The sequence below is a fragment of the Schistocerca cancellata genome, chromosome 1, assembly GCF_023864275.1.
Source record: "Schistocerca cancellata isolate TAMUIC-IGC-003103 chromosome 1, iqSchCanc2.1, whole genome shotgun sequence".
Classification (NCBI taxonomy): Eukaryota; Metazoa; Arthropoda; class Insecta; order Orthoptera; family Acrididae; genus Schistocerca; species Schistocerca cancellata.
Genome location: NC_064626.1, coordinates 1,036,067,571 through 1,036,092,005, shown reverse-complemented (window position 1 = coordinate 1,036,092,005; position 24,435 = coordinate 1,036,067,571). Strand labels below are relative to the sequence as shown.

Below are 24,435 nucleotides of genomic sequence, written 5' to 3'. Positions count from 1 at the left end.
ATGTTTTACACATTCTTCCACATTTTAAGCATTTTTCCCCAAAAATATTTTTGTAGTAGCACAGTAAAAGTATTAGGCCTACATTTTTGCACTATTAAATTTAATTCTGTCTGTTTAGTTCCAATTTAGCAGCACAGTTTATAACTTTCTGCTTTGTTTTTATTTCATAGTTATTGTGCCAATCAACAATGATTTACAGTTACTTACATTTATATTTATAATATAATAGGACGTATAAAAATATACGTATCACGTGGCAGCAGGACAATGCACATAAGATATTCCATGTGTGTTTTTTCTGCCATTGCCTTTTGAGTAGATTTTTTTTTTTTGGTCTATGCAATTGTATTACATTTTAAAACAGTAATTATTTTGGTGATTCTTCAGTTTGTAGGTGTACCGTTTCACAACAAAAGTGATTGAGCATTACTTAAACTGTGGGGCATATGTGCACTTTTCTATTAACATCCAGTATCTACTCAGTAGCCCAATCATGCAGTTCTTAAGTTTTATCGCATTGATAATGGCTAACATCAGTTTAAAACCAATTGTCAAAAGTCAAGCAAACTCTTGACAGTTTCACATCTCTGCAGGATCTCTTCCATGAAATACCCAAAGTGAAATGTGTGCCAATGTTTGAGTTACTAAACTGACAAGTATGTGTAAACCATGAGATTTATGATTGTGGGAGTTTGTGTGTCTGTGACTGTAAATGCTTATTTATTAACCCATGTAAACAGGGACATTGTGTGTGTGTGTGTGTGTGTGTGTGTGTGTGTGTGTGTGTGTGTGTGTGGAGGAGGGGGTTACTGCGGCGGTGTGTGCAGTTAACAAAGTTTTAACTTTTTAAATAATTTATCTGGAGGCATTTAGAGCAGGCATTTATGATTTGTCTCTTAATGAATGTTTGCACTTTCTGTCTAAAAGTCATTGTATGATTTGTGGTGCTTAGTAAATTGTCTTGTATCTTTGTATAAGGCACATTACACATCATGAATATATGTTATGGTAAAAGTACATGTTGTTCCATGCCAAAAGATTGTCCATTAAAGTTGTGTGCTGTGGAGCAGAAATAAAGTTGATATGATTTTTGTACCTTCGCATAATGAAGGAAATAAAAATGCGTATATGTATTGAGCTAGAATCTTTGGGCATTGCAAACTGTGCTTTTACCATATATCACCATTGTCATGTGATGTCTGAGAGCATTTTATTTCCTCTCTGTCCAGATATGAATGTTCTATCAGAATGGAAAATGTTGTGTGCAGGACATGTGGAGCACATGCCCCTGCAAAATCCTGAAGTTAAGTATAATAGCCAGCCATTTTGAGGTCTTGCTTTAGGTTATCATGTAGTGTATTTGAAATAAAAGTTAGTTTTATATTTTCTCCAATTTACATAATACCACTTTGTGAGGCAGAAGTAACATTTTTGTAGTTTGATCTTACTGTAGTATTCCTGTTGTTATCTTTGTTACTCTACATATTTCTGAGTGTAGGCTCAATTTTTGTTTCAATTTTTTTTCTGCCTCATAAATGGTCACCTGCACTGGCACTATGAAGGTATTTCACAATGAAATGAAATATCACCATTCACACTGGAACAAAATTAAAAGTGAGTAACGTAAACATATAGTGTACCTCGTGTCTCCATCTTGAAACTGTAATATTTATTCTAAATAACAGAAGAAAGATGATAAAGAGAGCTTACATAATTTTTTTTGTGACGGTTTCAGGATATCAAAATTTATGAAGTTCAAAGATATGGGAAACACACATTTTACTCTTTTCGCAGATTGGTGATATTTCTTTCTGTTTGATAAATTCATTACCCATATAGTAGCTAATGAATGACATTTTGAAAAATCACAAAAATCTTCTATTTTTGAAGATAATTTTCTTTCTGCAACTAGTTTTTGCCAATGCCCATGGTCGTGTGTGTGTGTGTGTGTGTGTGTGTGTATGTGTGTGTGTGTAAAATTGCTCACATACATTTGTTATGAAGGAGAATCATAATACTCAAGGCTGAAAACCATTCACTCCCCCAACCTTACATACAGTTAGATTTGAAAAAGAAGTTAATTGTTTCATATGAAATAATTGGTAGAGTCGCATTACATCATGGATATTTATGATAGTTAACAGCTAATGATAATGATGCTAAGCCACAGTTTTTTCAGAATAGGTATTCAATATGTCATGCCTTTATTTATCATAGTTTTCCAGACCGATATAGTGTTAAAATGATTTCATTAGTTCCTTCTTTGTCATTGAGTAAAACGTTGGAGTGAATTCTTTCACACTGGAAAATAACTTTTGATATTACTGTTTGCTCCTTTAAGTATGAAAACAGTTTTTTCCTACCTTTCAAATTAGGAGTTACATAGGTGGCGAAAAATTGAAGATCAGTAAGATACATGTTAGGACATAGGTATGAACCTGACATGAACATTTAATGTAATTTTGTTTTTCTAACTGGTGACTTGTTTGTTTACATTATGTGCGGTGAAGGACAAGGATGAAACTGAACTTGCCTATATTATGTAGGCTATCAGCATGATGTCAGGCTGTGGGCAGTTAACTGATCTTGGCAGTGTGCAAGACATTATAAAATTCTCTTGACATTGCTTTCAGAAATGCAGTTAAGGAAGGAATTTTTTATTACATTCATGTGCAGGCCAGACAGATTTGAGATTCTGGGCTTGCTCAGAAACATTTCAAAATATTTTCTTTGCTCATTTTCTGTTTGGGTTACAGTGATGAGATTAACTAATGGTATGTATTACTTCAAGCATAAAGCTAGCTGTCTTGACATCTTACACATGTAATTTTCAAATATGCAGAAGCATATTGGTTTTGTAAGGTGGTAGTCTGGGAGGAAGGTTTGAAGAATAGCCAGCAATAAAATATTCCTGAGAGAACTTTTGGCAAGCAGTTAGCACACATGAAGTACTTCCTAGAAGGTGGCCATAAACTTGCGTATCTGTGAAGTGATGAAAGTGCACTGTGGGTTATAAACTAAGCATCAGATATGTACAGTGCATTGTTAGTATACCATAGTTGAGTGTTCCAATTAATTTTATGAAAAAGTTCATGGTAGTTTTGCTGGCACAAGGGTTTTAAACATTCTTTGCCAGTAAGTTTCTTTGTAACATTGGTGTTAACATTTTGGCACCAGATTGTGACAAAATAATTTGTGGATTATAGCAAGAAAATTGTGACTGTCGTTCAAATGATCAGTAATATTAGGTTCTAACCGGTGGCTCCCATGAACACTTACATAATTATGTAACACATCTAAGACAAGTACTGCATTGTTTTATTTGCTTCCCAAGATCTGTAAAATTGTCCATTATGCCTGTTATATTTAATTCTTGTTGGTGCATCAAATTGTGTGTCTTGACCTTTGTTTTCAGTACCTGAAACATTAGCAATACCAGGCACTTAATCAATTCAAACTCTGTCCTGCATCACATATGAGTCATTCTGGTGTCTCTTGTGGTCATCTTTAGCAACTCTTGTACTCCTGTACGTATAAATTCTGTCTGCCAGCAAGTAACTTTTTCACTCCCAATACATAACAGTGCATGGCAAAATTCATCTTTCTAATTTAATCAGTTTCATCATTGCTATTGTTTTGAAGACCAGTCGTGTAAATCAGACCAGGTCCACAGCCATGGGAACCTAGAGGGTACCTGTTCTTAGGTGACTGAAGTAGTTTCTCTGCAGTTCTGATTTGGTTTTAATACTATACTATACTATACTCGGGGAAGATCAGTTTGGATTCCGTAGAAATACTGGAACACGTGAGGCAATACTGACCTTATGACTTATCTTAGAAGAAAGATTAAGGAAAGGCAAACCTGCGTTTCTAGCATTTGTAGACTTAGAGAAAGCTTTTGACAATGTTTATTGGAATACTCTCTTTCAAATTCTAAAGGTGGCAGAGGTAAAATACAGGGAGCGAAAGGCTATTTACAATTTGTACAGAAACCAGATGGCAGTTACAAAAGTCGAGGGACATGAAAGGGAGGCAGTGGTTGGGAAGGGAGTAAGACAGGGTTGTAGCCTCTCCCCGATGTTATTCAATCTGTATATTGAGCAAGCGGTAAAGGAAACAAAAGAAAAATTCGGTGTAGGTATTAAAATCCATGGAGAAGAAATAAAAACTTTGAGGTTCGCCGATGACATTGTAATTCTGTCAGAGACAGCAAAGGACTTGGAAGAGCAGTTGAACGGAATGGATGGTGTCTTGAAGGGAGGATATAAGATGAACATCAACAAAAGCAAAACGAGGATAATGGAATGTAGTCGAATTAAGTCGGGTGATGTTGAGGGTATTAGATTAGGAAATGAGACACTTAAAGTAGTAAAGGAGTTTTGCTATTTGGGGAGCAAAATAACTGATGATGGTCGAAGTAGAGAGGATATAAAATGTAGACTGGCAATGGCAAGAAAAGCGTTTCTGAAGAAGAGAAATTTGTTAACATCGAGTATAGATTTAAGTGTCAGGAAGTCATTTCTGAAAGTATTTGTATGGAGTGTAGCCATGTATGGAAGTGAAACATGGACGGTAAATAGTTTGGACAAGAAGATAATAGAAGCTTTCGAAATGTGGTGCTACAGAAGAATGCTGAAGATTAGATGGGTAGATCACATAACTAATGAGGAAGTATTGAATAGGATTGGGGAGAAGAGAAGTTTGTGGCACAACTTGACCAGAAGAAGGGATCGGTTGGTAGGACATGTTCTGAGGCATCAAGGGATCACCAGTTTAGTATTGGAGGGCAACGTGGAGGGTAAAAATCGTAGGGGGAGACCAAGAGATGAATATACTAAGCAGATTCAGAAGGATGTAGGTTGCAGTAGGTACTGGGAGATGAAGCAGCTTGCACAGGATAGAGTAGCATGGAGAGCTGCATCAAACCAGTCTCGGGACTGAAGACCACAACAACAATAATACTATACTATACTATACTATACTATATTCATTCACATATCACTGTGTCAACAGCCAGAGGTTGAAAATGAAGTGTTCATCAGGATACCAGTGTTTGTCACGATACCAGTACAGATTTTTCCCCTATTATCTAAAATAATTGTGGCCTCTATTTATCAACTTTTGGACGTAGCTTGTTTTATTGCTCAACTGTCAGAGATGAGTTGTACTCTGAGAATGGTCTGTATTTCGCGCAGAAATGGAACACCCTTGTTCTTCCAATTTTCACATAATTTATGTAAATTAATATTCTCCCAGCCTCGTAGTCTGATGACATTGTCAGTCCCACCACACACCACACTTTCCATTGTTTGTGTTACCTGTATTTGTATGTATATCCCTCCTTGTAAATAATTAGTCTGAACGTTGTTGCTGATCTCATTGCAAAACTTGCCTATGTATAATGTCACTTTGTTTGCTAACATTACTCAGATCTCAGCTTATCAAGACCTACCTTATCTACAGCAGGAATAGTGATATTTGAAGATACATACGACAGGTACTCACAGTACATAGTGCTTTTAGGGTGGAGGCTTTAATGTGTTGCAGAGTGACTGGCTTCTCCTTTTTATTCTCATGGTCAGCCGGCCATGGTAATCTGCTATCTTGTTTTGATCTCTTCTACATGTTCCTTGCATCTCTATGTAGTTTTCTTGTCCGATTTTTGTCAATTTTAGTGTTTGTTGCCCTTCTATAATTCTTGTGGTTCTGTCCTTTCTTCCAGATGTTTTTTGTATGTCTCGATTATTTTACTCCCACCCTTGTGGAATTATTTTAATTGGAATGCGGGACCAATGACATAGCAGTTTCTTGCTCCCCCCCCTCTTTTATACCATCCAATCATAGTACGCAGTAAACTTGTTGTGAAGCATACTCCATAGTGCAGTAATATAGTTTTGATCAACTTTATTTTTGGTATCACAACTTCTATCAACTTTGTTAAATGGAGGCTATAAACATGTATGCGAATAAATTTTTGACAAAAGCTTACAGTTGTGGTCAAAGCTTTAGGTGAATTCCTGTGGCACTTATTTTTTAAAAGTATGCTGCCTCTGTGTTGCCAGGTTGTTTACAGAGTAAATTTATTAAAGCTATGTTATTAGTGTATAGGACAGCTGCATAGTAGACAGCATAAAAAAAGTCTTATTTCCAACTCTTGATTACTACATGAATGTTTGGTATTTACACCAGATTAAATTACATGAGAATATTAACCAATTCAGTGACATATTAGATTAGTAACTGGCCACTCAATCAGTAATAGGATGTTACAATGATCTGTGGGGAATTTTTAGATGGAATATGACATTCTTTCCATTGCAGTGTCTAGGGAAATTTTTAAAACAGACCATAAGTTAATTCTTTCCTCCATCTTAAGTCATGAGTAACGACTCTAAGAATAAGAAAAGAAAGGTTGGAATTTATACTAAGGTGCAGACAGTTATTTGGATAAAATATGAAGGGGATAAATAAGTGTAAAGAACTGTCATGGCATGCAGAACACTTTTATAATTGTACACACTTCATATTGAAATAATAAATAATTAGAAAGCTATTTGTATGCAATTGAAGGGAACATTACCTGTAGTTAGATCATTTGTGTGTGTGTGTGTGTGTGTGTGTGTGTGTGTGTGTGTAAACTAAGAGACCAGAAATTCCAAATTAATATAGCAAGTTAGGAGCTAGTACATATATGTGGTAAGTGGTTTCAGCTACTTCAGTGTACACAAGAATATTCACGCTAAACACAGATCCTGAGTTACACAATTGAAAACTCCCTAATTCTATTGAGTCAGAGAACAGGTAACTTGTAGGACTCAGTGAAACATGATGTACAACCCTACTGTTCAGTCAGTTATTTCTAATGGAGCAGCCAAGCAATGGGATTAGAAATGTTTTTAGAAGACTGAAGAAAGACTTGGAAGGTGTGGAGGGAATCAAGTTGATACTTCGATTTACTCTGTGAACTGTGCACTCATGGTGCAGTTGCTAGCGCACACGCTGTGAAAGGTCAGAATATAGTTGAGTCCCAGTGCAACATAAAAGTTTAACTTTCCACATAGATTACTTTTGAAAGCAAAATGGTTGGCCTGAAGCACAGTGCTTGTATCCAAGCTCAGGATGTGAGGGAAAACTGAGAACATAAAAAATAAAGACAAACAATCAAATAAAAGATCAGAAAAATTTGGAAAAGTGTGAAAGATGGGTTCTTAGAATGGAAAACGGTGAGATCTCTCTTGTCAGAATTTGAGGTAAGGTTACTGAGAGTAGCATACGATTTCTATATAGTGTGAATGTAATAGTAGTGAATTTTAATAACAAGATTCCACTCTGTTGTCACTCCGAATGTTACTAGTAATGAGTAGTTTCTCTGAGTTGTTTTACCCTTGTTGAGACCCTGAAAGAATTTGCCTTTGTAGCATTATGAACTTATGAACATCACTAAATACATGTCAGCAGCTTAATTGTTTCCTCACACTCATTTCCAATGGATGTACTCTCTCCACTGTTGCCAGTTGCTTTTATATATTTTTCATGTCACTCAATATATTAAACAATTAAGATACAAGGAGCTGCAAAATCATAATTGTAATGAATGTTGTAGAATTCCTACTCTTTATCTGTTATTGTTAATTTCTTTATTATGATGGGTTATTAAATATCACAACTGTGCTAATAAAACGTAATTTTATAGTGATGGTTGGTCAGCAGGCATATGGTGTTGGAATGCAGCCAAATGCTCAGCAAGCATTGGTACAGCAACAGCAACAACAGAATCAACAACTGCAAATGCAGCAGCAACAACAAATACAGCAACAGTTACAGCAGCAACAGCAGTTGCAGCAATTACAACAGCAACAACAGGTATGCATTTATAATAATGGAGCACACTTCAGTTTCCAGAAAAAGTTTTGAAGTTTACCCTGTTTGCCGCACATGACATTTAAAAGGTATACCCTGACTGTTGCGTTTAGCTACTTTGTGCCACTGCACTAGGTGCAATGTAAATGACTGGAAGGGTTTTTGGGCCTTAACTGAACAATCTAATCACCTACAAGAATCTCTCAATCACCTTACAGTATTTCTTTCTGTTCCAATTTCTGAGGGAAGTGTACTTCTAAAGAATACTAAAAAGTTGTTGGCTGCCTAATATTTTTGAAATAAATAAACTGTCCAACTCTATACTATATTATAATGAAGGAAAGAGCTACTACAAATAATACAGTCGACTACAACTTTCATTAAGTTAATGTTATTTTATAAAAAGAAGTAACATGTAAGGGATCCATGAACATGGATGCTAGTATCCGACATAGAGGTCGATAGTAGACAGGAGTCGATTGTCGAGCGCTACAGGAGGCAGTGAGGCTAGTGCCGAGTGCGCAGAGTAGTAGCACGGGAGTGATGAGTGAGCAGTGGTACTGGAGAGAAGGGCAAGAATGGTGGTAGAGTAAATTCACTGAAGTGTGACAGATGAGCGCGTCCCCCTAATTGTCGTGGGGTGGACCCTCGTCGATACCGATTCGTGAGTGATATGACACCATAAGTGACAAGTGCCGAATTTCGTGTTTCGCGTCAACCGCGTCGGCCAGCAACAACTATGGATTGCAGCGAGGATTGTTGTGGATGTTAACTATCATCATTGCGTGTGACGAAATACCTAAAATCAGCAACCAATAGGAGACATAACCGTCATTAGACGTGTAAGGCGAAGGTAGCAACTGCCTCAGCATTTGTGTGTTATTATAGAAAATACAATACAGTTTGTACATCGCAACCTTCGTGGTCCTTAATAATAGACAAACTTCCAATCATCCCACTATTCAGTTGCAAAATAGCCGCACTCGGTTGAAATGCCCCCGAAACTACAGCAGAAAGCCACGGTCATATAATCATAATTATTAACTGTTTTGGCGGCTTCGATAAATTACACAAAATCCAACAAAAGAAATTTAATCGGGGTGTTTCAAACATGATGAGATTGTAGTGGGATGGAACTATAGAAAAATTCTCACTGAAAGCAAAATAATGACTTATTCTTAATTATTATTTTTATAAGAAATACAGCTATGTTTTGTGTTCAGTGAGAATTCAGCTTTCTATTAATTTAAGCAATAATATTTACTTACATACATAAGTTTGTATCAGAAGTTATTGACCGACTCATTTACAAAGAATTTACTCAACATTAGAGCCCTGCATTTGTGTTTCTGTTCTCTGCAACAAAATAAATAAGTTAATATCCATTCCCTTTCCCTCTGTCTTAGAGAGCACAAGTGTAAATCATAGTGTAGTGCTACATGTCTCTTATCATCGAAAGGGGAAGGGAGGGAGAGAGGGTCAACATTTCTTCGAAGCCCAGTTAGTGCACGACAGAAATAAATTCAAATTTCTCTTTTTAGCATGGAAGAGGAATTTTATTTCTTATGAGGTAGTGAAAGTTGAATAAATGGCCATTTGTTCATGAAAGTGCCATGTTAACCACCAGCAATAAACATCTAGATTTCAAATATTCTCCATCCACATTGCAGATGTCCCATCAAGACCATGCCATCATTCATACCCACTTTGAAAAATAGATACCAAATACAGCTATGAGATTTAGCTAGTTTTCATTCATTTGCTCACAGCAAATTTAGAATTTAGTTGGTTATATCTGATGGCAGAAAAGGAGAAAGCGATAAAATATAGATATCTTAAAATTTAAATTTTTAAAATTTTTTGTGGATGTCTAGATTGCACCCATTATAAAACGTTAAAATGAGATGACTAATTTCAGTTGACTAAGCAACTATCTTCAGATTTGAGATAGTGTAGAGCAGAAAATTGCCTTAAGTTAAATTTTACAAGTTAAACCTTGAACGTAGAAAACTTCGAAAGTGTGGAAATAAAGAAAAGTAATAATATACTATATGTAGAAAATGTCAGCAAATAGTGTATTGGAAACGCTGTGTTGTCTATGTAGCTGGGAGTTAGTTATGAGAAAGGAAATGGCTATCAGATAAGGATCGACTATATATAAATTAACAACATTACATCAAAGAGGTAATGTGTAAAGCATACCACATCCATATGAGTAATTCTTCCAATAAATGAGCTGAACCAGTAAGGTAAAACCAAAAAGTTCAAAACTGATTGGAACAAGAGAAACAGGTAGATGGTGAAAACTATTACAAAGATAAAAAGAGCAACATTATGCAAAAAGGATCATACCACCCTTACTGAGATCGCACTCAGTTATACAAAATCTATATATACTTCGTTACATTGAGTAACATGTCATAGCAACATGCAGCTCTGATTTGATTGTGGCCTACTCACAGCTGTAGCAAGACTAACTCATGCATATACTTGTGAAGGCCAAGCTGAAAGTTGCTAGAAAGAAAAGTAGTTGGCGTTAAAGTATGCGCAGTTACATCATACATCATGAATAAGAACAAGAATAATTGCAGTATAGATTAAAATACAGATCACATGGGGGTTAAATCAGGGCTTCGAGTGGGCCAGATATTGTCGCTAATGACTCTGTCCTGGAACACACAATGAGTTGTCCAAAGAAACACTGGCTGTATGAGGTCTTGCCGACACCTGTTGGAAAAAGTGTGAAGCTTCATTCTCTTTCACTCACTTCTTTAAAAAACAGTTGCAAAAATGTTTTGCACATATTTTTCACTGTTAACTGTATCATTAAGAAAATTGGATATACTGTTGTCTTCACTAACTGTGCACCTCTTTCTGTTTTCTGATGGAGAAGGGTTCGTCATGAAACAGAATAGGTCTATTGGTGTTCGAATGTTGACAGTTTTGGGAATTAACATCCCATGTAAACGGAATTTTTGTAGATAAATTTTCAAAGCAGTATGAAGTGTTGTATAGGTGAGTTCCTGTCAGCACAGTATGGCATCGTTCACATTTCTTGTCAGGCACATTTCCCATTCCACAAAATTTATTCACTAATTCGCTAATTGCATCATGCCTCGGAATTTGAACACCTGGAAAGTTTTGGTCAAATGACCTCTGGGTAATATGAGTGGAATCTGTATGCATGTACGAATTACAAATAAACACTTGGGAATGGAATAATTCGATCTTGCCATTGTTGCATTTGTAGGCTTCCTGTTAAACTCAAAATGAATGTTTCACTGTTCAAAATACATTGGCTGAGAAGACATACCTGCACGGTTTTGGTAGGCAGCAAGTGCAACCCTGCACATGCGTTTGTCAGATAAATGGAGCCCTCTGTATATGCAATAAGAACATTGACACAAAGAAAATATTAAAAAAAAAATTGCAGGAAAAAGTGTCACAACACAGATTGGGCGTTCAATGTTTAATAGAGAAGCTGCAAATCGAGCACACTATGTTTTAATACAATCTGTTAGAAAATTACGATGGAAGGCAACTAATTTATCATACATTATTGTTGTTGTTGTTGTTGTTGTCTTCAGCCCTGAGACTGGATTGATGCAGCTCTCCATGCTACTCTATCCTGTGCAAGCTTCATCATCTCCCAGTACCTACTGCAACCTACATCCTTCTGAATCTGCTTGGTGTATTCATCTCTTGGTCTCCCTCTACGATTTTTACCCTCCACGCTGCCCTCCAATACTAAATTGGTGATCCCTTGGTGCCTAAGAACATGTACTACCAATCGATCCCTTCTTCCAGTCAAGCTGTGCCACAAACTTCTCTTCTCCCCAATCCTGTTCAATACCTCCTCATTAGTTATGTGATCTACCCATCTAATCTTCAGCATTCTTCTGTAGCACCACATTTCGAAAGCTTCTTTTCTCTTCTTGTCGAAACTATTTATTGTCCATGTTTCACTTCCATACATAGCTACACTCCATACAAATACTTTCAGAAACGACTTCCTGACATTTAAATCTATATATAACATTAAATAACATAAATAAATAAATAACATTAAATAAATAAAAATAAGGTAAGAAGACTGCTGATGTGGATAGAGTGCCACCACCTAAGGTGTGGTGTATGGTTGCTATCATTAGTAGGCAAGTGAGTGTATTACATGTAAATTTCTTTTCGGTATTTTATTGTAGATACTACTAACATTGGAAACTTTATATCCATTAACTAGTGCAATCTGCTTTAGGATGCCAATTTCTTTATTAATGTCATCCTTCGTAACAGTATATTTAAAAACAATGGATCATAGAGTGGAAGAATACTTTATAATTACATCAGTGCAAGGTGGCTTTCTGAGAATTCTAAATGAATGTTTGTTGTTCTTCTAGTGATGGTCAGTTCAACGTAATTGTAGAAACACCCTGTTTCAACTCTAAAGTGAAATTAATTTTTGGGTGCATGTTATTGAATCGCCTTCCCCTCATGAACATAGACCTTGCCGTTGGTGGGGAGACTTACGTGCCTCAGCGATACAGATAGTCGTACTGTAGGTGCAACCACAATGGAGGGGTATCTGTTGAGAGGCAGGACAAACATGTAGTTCCTGAAGAGGGGCAGCAGCCTTTTCAGTAGTTGCAGGGGCAACAGTCGGGATGATTGACTGATCTGGCCTTGCAACATTAACCAAAACAGCCTTGCTGTGCTGATACTGCGAACGGCTGAAAGCAAGAGGAAAAAACAGCCATAATTTTTCTTGAGGGCATGCAGAGCTTTACTGTAAGGTTAAATGATGATGGTGTTCTCTTTGGTTAAATATTCCAGAGGTAAAATAGTCCCCCATTCGGATCTCCAGGCAGGGACTACTCAGGAGGACATCGTTACCACGAGAAAAAAAACTGGCATTCTACATATTGGAGTGTGGAATGTCAGAGCCCTTGATCAGGCAGGCAGGTTAGAAAATTTAAAAAAGGAAATGGATAGGTTAAAGTTAGTTACAGTGGGAATTAGTGAAGTTCGGTGGCAGGACGAAGGAGACTTCTGGTCAGGTGAATACAGGGTTATAAATACAAAATCAAATAGGTGTACTGCAGGTGTAGGATTACTAATAATAAAAATAGGAGTGTGGGTAAGCTACTACAAACAGCATAGTGAACGCACTATTATAGCAATGATAGATACGAAGCCTATGCCTACCACAGTAGTAAAAGTTCATATGCCAACTAACTCCACAGATGACGAAGAGATTGATGAAATGTATGATTAGATAAAAGAAATTCTTCAGATAGTGAAGGAAGACGAAAATTGAATAGTCATGGGTGACTGGAATTTGATAGTAGGGAAAGGAAGAGCAGGAAAAGTAGTAGGTGAATATGGTATGCGGCTAAGGAATGAAAGAAGCAGCTGCCTGGCAGAATTTTGCACAGAGCATAACTTAATCATAGCTAATACTTGGTTCAGGAATCATGAAAGAAGGTTGTATGCATGGAAGAGGCCTTGGAGACACGGGAAGGTTTCAGATATATTATATAATGGTAAAACAGAGATTCAGGAACAATGTTTTAAATTTTAAGGCATTTCCAGGGGCAGATATGGACTCCGACCACAAGCTAATGGTTATTAACTGTAGATTAAAACTGAAGAAATCGCAAAAAGGTGGGAATTTGAGGAGATGGGACCTGGATAAACTGACAGAACCAGAGGTTGTAGAGAATTTCAGAGAGCATGAGGGAATGGTTGACAAGAACGGGGAAAAGAAACACAGTAGAACAAGAATGGGTAGCTGTGAGAGATGAAATAGTGAAGGCAGCAGAGGATCAAACAAGTAAAAAGACGAGGGCTAGTAGAAATCCTTGGGTAACAGAAGAAATATTGAATTTAATTGATTAAAGGAAAATATATAAAAACACAGTAAATGAAGCAGGCAACAAGGAATACAAACGTCTCAAAAATGAGATCGACAAGAAGTGCAAAATGGCTAAGCAGGATGGTTAGAGGACAAATGTAAGGATGTAGAGGCACATATCACTAGGCGTAAGGCCTACAGGAAAATTAAAGAAACCTTTGGAGAAAAGAGGACGACTTGCATGAATATCAAGAGCACAGATGGAAACCCACTACTAAGCAAAGAAGGGAAAGCAGAAAGGTGGAAGGAGTATATAGAGGGTCTATACAAGGATGATGTTCTTGAGGACAATATTATAGAAATGGAAGAGAATGTAGATGAAGATGAAAAAGGAGATATGATACTGCGTGAAGAGTTTGGCAGAGCACTGAATGACCTAAGTCGAAACAAGGCCCCGGGAGTAGACAACATCACATTAGAACTAATGACAGCCTTGGGGGAGCCAGGCCTAACAAAACTCTACCATTTAGTGAGCAAGATGTATGAGACAGGCGAAATACCCTCAGACTTCAAGAAGAATATCATAATTCCAGTCCCAAAAAAGCAGGTGTTGACAGATGTGAAGATTACCGAACTGTCAGTTTAATAAGTCACGGCTGCAAAATACCAACACGAATTTTTACAGACGAATGGATAGGGACTGCATCTGCTGTGTTTGGATGCAGGCTGAGTTGGCATCCCTTCGCTCCCAGCTTCAGGCAGTGTTGGCTTCGGTCACACAGCTTGAGGCTGTTGCCAATGGGCATCACTGTGGGGGTCCGGATGGGAGTTTGTCGGGGACGGCCAGCTCGTCCCACGCATTCCCCGATCGGACTAAGACTGTGGTTTCCTGGGATACTGCCCGCATTGAGGCTGATCCCTCACCTGTGGTAGTCTCAAGGTGTGGCAGGGGGTGAAAGACATTCCAGAGGGCTGAACAGAAGGCCTCTCCAGTTTGTCTGACGAACCGGTTTCAGGCTCTGTCTCAGGCTGATACTGATCTTCGGCCTGACATGGCTGCTTGTCCTGTTCCAGAGGTTGCCCCTCAGTCTGCAAGATCCAGGCGGTCGCAGAGGGTGGGCTTGCTGGTAGTTGGGAGCTCCAACGTCAGGTGCGTAATGGGGCCCCTTAGGGATATGGCAGCAAGGGAGGGGAAGAAAACCAAAGTGCACTCCATGTGCATACCGGGGGGAGTCATTCCAGATGTGGAAAGGGTCCTTCCGGGTGCCATGAAGGGTACAGGGTGCACCCATCTGCAGGTGGTCGCTCATGTCGGCACCAATGATGTGTGTCGCTATGGATCGGAGGAAATCCTCTCTGGCTTCCGGCGGTTATCTGATTTGGTGAAGACTGCCAGTCTCGCTAGCGGGATGAAAGCAGAGCTCACCATCTGCAGCATCGTCGACAGGACTGACTGCGGACCTTTGGTACAGAGCCGAGTGGAGGGTCTGAATCAGAGGCTGAGACGGTTCTGCGACCGTGTGGGCTGCAAGATTCCTCGACTTGCGCCATAGGGTGGTGGGGTTTCGGGTTCCGCTGGATAGGTCAGGAGTCCACTACACACAACAAGCGGCTACACGGATAGCAGGGGTTGTGTGGCATGGGCTGGGCGGTTTTTTAGGTTAGATGGCCTCGGGCAAGTACAGAAAGGGCAACAGCCTCAATGGGTGCGGGGCAAAGTCAGGACATGCGGGGACCAAGCAGCAATCGGTATTGTAATAGTAAACTGTCGAAGCTGCGTTGGTAAAGTACCGGAACTTAAAGCGCTGATAGAAAGCACCGAAGCTGAAGTCCTTATAGGTACAGAAAGCTGGCTGAAGCCAGAGATAAATTCAGCCGAAATTTTTACAAAGGTACAGACGGTGTTTAGAAAGGATAGATTGCATGCAACCGGTGGTGGAGTGTTCGTCGCTGTTCGTAGTAGTTTATCCTGTAGTGAAGTAGAAGTGGATAGTTCCTGTGAATTATTATGGGTGGAGGTTACACTCAACAACCGAGCTAGGTTAATAATTGGCTCCTTTTACCGACCCCCCCGACTCAGCAGCATTAGTGGCAGAACAACTGAGAGAACTGTGGAATACATTTCACATAAATTTTCTCAGCATGTTATAGTCTTAGGTGGAGATTTCAATTTACCAGATATAGACTGGGACACTCAGATGTTCAGGACGGGTGGTAGGGACAGAGCATCGAGTGACATTATACTGAGTGCACTATCCGAAAATTACCTTGAGCAATTAAACAGAGAGCCGACTCATGGAGATAACATCTTGGACCTACTGATAACAAACAGACCCGAACTTTTCGACTCTGTAAGTGCAGAACAGGGAATCAGTGATCATAAGGCCGTTGCAGCATCCCTGAATATGGAAGTTAATAGGAATATAAAAAAAGGGAGGAAGGTTTATCTGTTTAGCAAGATTTCAGACTACCTAACAGATCAAAACGAAAATTTCTTTTCTGACACTGACAATGTTGAGTGTTTATGGAAAAAGTTCAAGGCAATTGTAAAATGCGTTTTAGATAGGTACGTGCCGAGTAAAACTGTGAGGGACGGTAAAAACCCACTGTGGTTCAACAACAAAGTTAGGAAACTACTGTGAAAGCAAAGAGAGCTTCACTCCAAGTGTAAACACAGTCAAAATCTCTCAGACAAACAGAAGCTAAACGATGTCAAAGTTAGCATAAGGAGGGCTATGCGTGAAGCGTTCAGTGAATTCGAAAGTAAAATACTAGGTACCGACTTGACAGAAAATCCTAGGAAGTTCTGGTCTTATGTTAAATCAGCAAGTGGCTCGAAACAGCATGTCCAGACACTCCGGGATGATGATGGCATTGAAACAGAGGATGACACGCGTAAAGCTGAAATATTAAACACCTTTTTCCAAAGCTGTTTCACAGAGGAAGACCGCACTGCAGTTCCTGCTCTAAATCCTCGCACAAACGAAAAAATGGCTGACATCGAAATAAGTGTCCAAGGAACAGAAAAGCAACTGGAATCACTCAACAGAGGAAAGTCCACTGGACCTGACGGGATACCAATTCGATTCTACACAGAGTACGCGAAAGAACTTGCCCCCCTTCTAACAGCCGTGTACCGCAAGTCTCTAGAGGAACGGAAGGTTCCAAATGATTGGAAAAGAGCACAGGTAGTCCCAGTCTTCAAGAAGGGTCGTCGATCAGATGCGCAAAACTATAGACCTATATCTCTGACGTCGATCTGTTGTAGAATTTTAGAACATGTTATTTGCTCGAGTATCATGTCGTTTTTGGAAACTCAGAATCTACTATGTAGGAATCAACATGGATTCCGGAAACAGCGATCGTGTGAGACCAACTCGCTTTATTTGTTCATGAGACCCAGAAAATATTAGATACAGGCTCCCAGGTAGATGCTATTTTTCTTGACTTCCGGAAGGCGTTCGATACAGTTCCGCACTGTCGCCTGATAAACAAAGTAAGAGCCTACGGAATATCAGACCAGCTGTGTGGCTGGATTGAAGAGTTTTTAGCAAACAGAACACAGCATGTTATCAACGGAGAGACGTCTACAGATGTTAAAGTAACCTCTGGCGTGCCACAGGGGAGTGTTACGGGACCATTGCTTTTCACAATATATATATAAATGACCTAGTAGATAGTGTCGGAAGTTCCATGCGGCTTTTCGCGGATGATGCTGTAGTATACAGAGAAGTCGCAGCATTAGAAAATTGTAGCGAAATGCAGGAAGATCTGCAGCGGATAGGCACTTGGTGCAGGGAGTGGCAACTGACCCTTAACATAGACAAATGTAATGTATTGCGAATACATAGAAAGAATGATCCTTTATTGTATGATTATATGATAGCGGAACAAACACTGGTAGCAGTTACTTCTGTAAAATATCTGGGAGTATGCGTGCGGAACGATTTGAAGTGGAATGATCATATAAAATTAATTGTTGGTAAGGCGGGTACCAGGTTGAGATTCATTGGGAGAGTCCTTAGAAAATGTAGTCCATCAACAAAGGAGGTGGCTTACAAAACACTCGTTCGACCTATACTTGAGTATTGCTCATCAGTGTGGGATCTGTACCAGATCGGGTTGACGGAGGAGGTAGAGAAGATCCAAAGAAGAGCGGCACGTTTTGTCACAGGGTTATTTGGTAAGCGCGATAGCGTTACGGAGATGTTTAACAAACTCAAGTGGCAGACTCTGCAAGAGAGGCGCTCTGCATCGCGGTGTAGCTTGCTCGCCAGGTTTCGAGAGGGTACGTTTCTGGATGAGGTATCGAATATATTGCTTCTCCCTACTTATACCTCCCAAGGAGATCACGAATGTAAAATTAGAGAGATTAGAGCGCGCACGGAGGCTTTCAGACAGTCGTTCTTCCAACGAACCATACGCGACTGGAACAGGAAAGGGAGGTAATGACAGTGGCACGTAAAGTGCCCTCCGCCACACACCGTTGGGTGGCTTGCGGAGTATAAATGTAGATGTCGATGTAGATGTAGAATGGAAAAACTGATAGATGATGACCTCTGGGAAGGTCAGTTTGGATTCGTTAGAAATGTTGGAACATGGGAGGCAATACTGACCCTACAACTGATCTTAGAAGATATATCAAGAAAAGACAAACCTACATTTCTAGCATTTGTAGACTTAGAGAATGCTTTTGACAATGTTGACTGGAATACTTTCTTTCAAATTCTGAAGGTGGCCGGGGTAAAATACAGGGAGCAAAAGGCTATTTACAATTTGTACAGAAACCAGATGGCAGTTATAAGAGTCGAGGGACATGAAACGGAAGCAGTGATTGGGAAGGGAGTGAGACACAGTTGTAGCCTATCCCTGATGTTATTCAATCTGTATATTGAGCAAACAGTAAAGGAAAGAAAAGAAAAATTCAGAGTAGGAATTAAAATCCATGGAGAACAAATAAAAACTTTGAGGTTCACCGATGACATTGTAATTTTGTCAGAGACAGCAAAGGACCTGGAAGAGCTATCGAACGGAATGGGCAGTGTCTTGAAAGGAGGATATAAGATGAACATCAACAAAAGCAAAACGAGGTTAATGGAATGTAGTCAAATTAAATCGGGTGATGCTGAGGGAATTAGATTAGGAAATGAGAGCCTTAAAGTAGTAAATGAGTTTTGCTATTTGGGGAGCAAAATAACGGATGATGGTCGAAGTAGAGAAGATGTAAAATGTAGACTGGCATTGGCAAGAAAAGCATTTCTGAAGAAGAGAAATTTGTTAACATAGAGTATAAAGTATCAGGAAGTCATTTTTGAAAGTATTTGTATGGAGTGTAGCCATGTATGGAAGTGAATCATGGACGATAAATAGTTGAGGCAAGAAGAGAATAGAAGCTTTCAAAATGTGGTGCTACAGAAGTATGCTGAAGATTAGATGGGTAGATCACACAACTAAGGCGGAGGTACTAATAGACTTTGGGAGAAGAGAAATTTGTGGCACAGCTTGACTAGAACAAGGGATCGGTCGGTAGGACATGTTCCGAGGCATCAAGGAATCACAAATTTACTATAGGAGGGCAGCATGGAGGGTAAAAACCGTAGAGGGAGACCAAGAGATGAATACACTAAGCAGATTCAGAAGGATGTAGGTTGCAGTAGGTACTAGGAGATGAAGAAGCTTGCACAGGATAGAGTATCATTGACAGCTGCATCAAACCAGTCTCAGGACTGAAGACCAAGACCACAACAACAGCTTATTGAATAGCTATGCAAAATTGTCATATACCTCTCCTTTGAATAGGTTTAGGACATGGTCTATGTACTAGTGCAAAATTATAATCACTAGTTATTCTAATCTATATGCCAACATTCCCCGTATAGAATTCTACAAATTGTTAAAAACAGTGTACCTTTGCATAAAAGGTGGTGGTGGTGGTGGTGGTGGTGGTGTGGTGGTGGTGGTGGTGGTGGTGGTGGTGGTGGTGGTCTTCAGTCCAGAGACTGGTTTGATGCAGCTCTCCATGCTACTCTATCCTGTGCAAGCTTCATCATCTCCCAGTACCTACTGCAACGTACATCCTTCTGAATCTGCTTAGTGTATTCATCTCTTGGTCTCCCCCTACCATTTTTACCCTCCACGCTGCCCTCCAATACTAAATTGGTGATCCCTTGATGCCTCAGAACATGTCCTACCGACCGATCCCTTCTTCTGGTCAAGTTGTGCCACAAACTTCTCTTCTCCCCAATCCTATTCAATACTTCCTCATTAGTTATGTGATCTACCCATCTAATCTTCAGCATTCTTCTGTAGCACCACATTTCAAAAGCTTCTATTCTCTTCTTGTCCAAACTATTTACCGTCCATGTTTCACTTCCATACATGGCTACACTCCATACAAATACTTTCAGAAATGACTTCCTGACACTTAAATCTATACTCGATGTTAACAATTTAACTCCTGGAAATGGAAAACAGAACACATTGACACCGGTGTGTCAGACCCACCATACTTGCTCCGGACACTGCGAGAGGGCTGTACAAGCAATGATCACACGCACGGCACAGCGGACACACCAGGAACCACGGTGTTGGCCGTCGAATGGCGCTAGCTGCGCAGCATTTGTGCACCACCGCCGTCAGTGTCAGCCAGTTTGCCGTGGCATACGGAGCTCCATCGCAGTCTTCAACACTGGTAGCATGCCGCGACAGCGTGGACGTGAACCGTATGTGCAGTTGACGGACTTTGAGCGAGGGCGTATAGTGGGCATGCGGGAGGCCGGGTGGACGTACCGCCGAATTGCTCAACACGTGGGGCGTGAGGTCTCCACAGTACATCGATGTTGTCGCCAGTGGTCGGCGGAAGGTGCACGTGCACGTCGACCTGGGACCGGACTGCAGCGACGCACGGATGCACGCCAAGACCATAGGATCCTACGCAGTGCCGTAGGGGACCGCACCGCCACTTCCCAGCAAATTAGGGACACTGTTACTCCTGGGGTATTGGCGAGGACCATTCGCAACCGTCTCCATGAAGCTGGGCTACGGTCCCGCACACCGTTAGGCCGTCTTCCACTCACGCCCCAACATCGTGCAGCCCACCTCCAGTGGTGTCGCGACAGGCGTGAATGGAGGGACGAATGGAGACGTGTCATCTTCAGCGATGAGAGTCGCTTCTGCCTTGGTGCCAATGATGGTCGTATGCGTGTTTGGCGCTGTGCAGGTGAGCGCCACAATCAGGACTGCATACGACCGAGGCACACAGGGCCAACACCCGGCATCATGGTGTGGGGAGCGATCTCCTACACTGGCCGTACACCACTGGTGATCGTCGAGGGGACACTGAATAGTGCACGGTACATCCAAACCGTCATCGAACCCATCGTTCTACCATTCCTAGACTGGCAAGGGAACTTGCTGTTCCAACAGGACAATGCACGTCCGCATGTATCCCGTGCCACCCAACGTGCTCTAGAAGGTGTAAGTCAACTACCCTGGCCAGCAAGATCTCCGGATCTGTCCCCCATTGAGCATGTTTGGGACTGGATGAAGCGTTGTCTCACGCGGTCTGCACGTCCAGCACGAACGCTGGTCCAACTGAGGCGCCAGGTGGAAATGGCATGGTAAGCCGTTCCACAGGGCTACATCCAGCATTTGTACGATCGTCTCCATGGGAGAATAGCAGCCTGCATTGCTGCGAAAGGTGGATATACACTGTACTAGTGCCGACATTGTGCATGCTCTGTTGCCTTTGTCTACGTGCCTGTGGTTCTGTCAGTGTGATCATGTGATGTATCTGACCCCAGGAATGTGTCAATAAAGTTTCCCCTTCCTGGGACAATGAATTCACGGTGTTCTTATTTCAATTTCCAGGAGTGTATTTATCGTCCACGTTTCACTTCCATACATGGCTACAATCCACAGAAGTACTTTTATAAACGGCTTCCTGACACTTAAATCTATACTCAATGTTAACAAATTTCTCTTCTTCAGAAACGCTTTCCTTGCCATTGCCAGTCTACATTTTATATCCTCTCTACTTTGACCATCACCAGTTATTTTGCTCCCCAAATAGCAAACCTCCTTTACTACTTTAAGTGTCTCAATTCCCAACCTAATTCCCTCAGCATCACCCGATTTAATTTGACTACATTCCATTAACCTTGTTTTGCTTTTGTTATGTTCATCTTACATCCTCCTTTCAATACACTGCCCATTCTGTTAAACTGCTCTTTGTAGCATCCCTTTTTCTGTTTTCGCTTTTTCGTCTAATAGGTGAAAGTTTGATTTTATTTTTTACACATTGACTGTCATTGAAGGGTTTTACTTCTATTTAATATCGTCCTGCCTAAGTATCAGTTTGATTACTTCTAAAACCCAATGTTGAAAGTAGGTCACTACATGTAGAGTCTTTTCAACTCTGAGAGAAAAAAATCTTTAGTAGCCTTACTACCAATGTTTACAGATGATGATACGTTTACGTTTTGCTCAGTTGTTTTAGTTACGAATCGCTAGTTTGTTCTTGGCATAGATCACATAACCTTAACGTGTATTAATCTAGGTTAAATTAATGTTCAAGGCTTGTATTATGTTTCAAATTAACAACGTCAGTTCATTGACAAGAATTATTAATAAATAGGTTCACTCATACGATCTCATTCAAAGAAGTTCTTTAATTAGAGGTCTAAGTAGGATTCCCGCTAGCATCAGAGATGTTATATAATATCTTGTCACTTTCGGTAAATAAGTTATTTCTATTTAATATCCGCAAACTGTCATTAACTATGATAACTAGTTGCGTGAAGTTAGTTTCCCACTATCACAATTCAAAGTCCGAATCTGGTTAAAATTCTCAATTCAGTAAAGCGTTCAAATATTCACACAAATTGACATTAAAGCCAAAAAGATTACTATTCACCTTCCCGTTTATCCAATCTTATAAATGTCCAAATTAGTCTTGAATTGACAATCCTCAAAAACAGTCTCGTCACAATCTATTCTTGATCCCCATTTAATAAAGTCCCATTTGTTGTTCTCTGAAGCTGTACGTCCTAAATAACTTCCGAACTAGAACAGACTAGAGACTGGAGTATTGTAATTACAACATATGGCTATCTATAATTTAATAAACTCTATCTTTGGTGTCCCAGATCTACATTCTATGACTATAATACTGATTTTCTTACGTATTGGAATAACTAATATTTTGATATTTTCTACTGGTTTTTCCCCCTTCCCGTGTTTCTAAAATTTGATTAAATTTTCCTTTCCTTTTCTTCTGCTTTCTATACTAGATATTTCCCTCTATTTGTTTTCTATTTTTTTTCGCAATTACTACTACTGGAGGGACTTGGGAAATTTTGTGATTTGATATTTTAAGGACATGGTAGCTAATTTTGGAGGTATTTTTGTTTTTTCAACACTGAGAGGTGCTGTAGGTGTTAAGTCTTCCAAGTCCTTTGCTGTCTCCGATAGAGTTACAATGTCATCAGCAAACCTCAAAAGTTTTTATGTCTTCTCCATGGATTTTAATACCTACTCCGAATTTTTCTTTTGTTTCCTTTACTGCTTGCTCTATATACAGATTGAATAACATCGGGGAGAGGCTACAACCATGTCTTACTCCCTTCCCAACCACTGCTTCCCTTTCATGTCCCTTGACTTTTGTAACTGCCATCTGGTTTCTGTACAAATTGTAAATAGCCTTTTGCTCCCTGTATTTTACCCCTGCCACCTTTAGAATTTGAAAGAGTATTTCAGTTAACATTGTCAGAAGCTTTCTCTAAGTCTAAAAAATGCTAGACACGTAGGTTTGCCTTTCCGTAATCTTTCTTCTAAGATAAATCGTAGGGTCAGTGTTGCCTCACGTGTTCAAACATTTCTGCGGAATCCAAACTGACCTTCCCTGAGGTCGGCTTCTACAAGTTTTCCATTTGACTGTAAAGAATTCGTGTTAGTGTTTTGCAGCTGTGGCTTTTTAAACTGGTAGTTTGGTAATTTTCACATCTGTCAACACCTGATCTCCTTGGGATTGGAATTATTATATTCTTCTTGAAGTCTTAGGGTATTTCGCCTGTCTCATACATCTTGCTCACTAAATGGTAGAGTTTTGTTAGGCCTGGCTTCCCCAAGGCTGTCATTAGTTCTAATGTGATGTTGTCTACTCCCGGGGCCTTGTTTCGACTTAGGTCATTCAGTGCTCTGCCAAACTCTTCACGCAGTATCATATCTCCTTTTTCATCTTCATCTGCATTCTCTTCCATTTCTATAATATTGTCCTCAAGAACATCGCCCTTGTATAGGCCCTCTATATACTCCTTCCACCTTTCTGCTTTCCCTTCTTTGCTTAGTAGTGGGTTTCCATCTGCGCTCTTGATATTCATGCAAGTCATCCTCTTTTCTCCAAAGGTTTCTTTAATTTTCCTGTAGGCCTTACGCCTAGTGATATGTGCCTCTACATCCTTACATTTGTCCTCTAGCCATTCCTGCTTAGCCATTTTGTACTTCCTGTCGATCTCATTTTTGAGACGTTCGTATTCCTTTTTGCATGCTTCGTTTACTGAATTTTTGTATTTTCTCCTTTCATCAATTAAATTCAATATCTCTTCTGTTACCCAAGGATTTGTATTAGCCCTCATCTTTTTACCTACTTGCTCCTCTGCTACCTTCACTATTTCATCTCTCAAAGCTACGCATTCTTCTTCTACTGTATTTCTTTCCCCCATTCT

The 24,435-nt window shown here is 39.9% G+C and overlaps 1 protein-coding gene across 2 annotated transcripts in view; it reads left to right on the top strand.

Moving 5' to 3' along the window:
- The window catches only part of LOC126089920 (mediator of RNA polymerase II transcription subunit 30-like), a 124,364-nt gene that overhangs the window by 20,687 nt on the left and 79,242 nt on the right, over positions 1-24,435 (top strand). The window contains exons 2-3 of one of the 2 annotated variants that reach the window (XM_049906947.1): positions 1,230-1,305; positions 7,695-7,863. In XM_049906947.1, the coding sequence (XP_049762904.1) occupies positions 1,230-1,305; positions 7,695-7,863 (245 nt within the window). Of the gene's footprint in view, positions 1-1,229; positions 1,306-7,693; positions 7,864-24,435 lie in introns of both variants that reach the window. The other variant, XM_049906948.1, reaches the window with a different exon arrangement.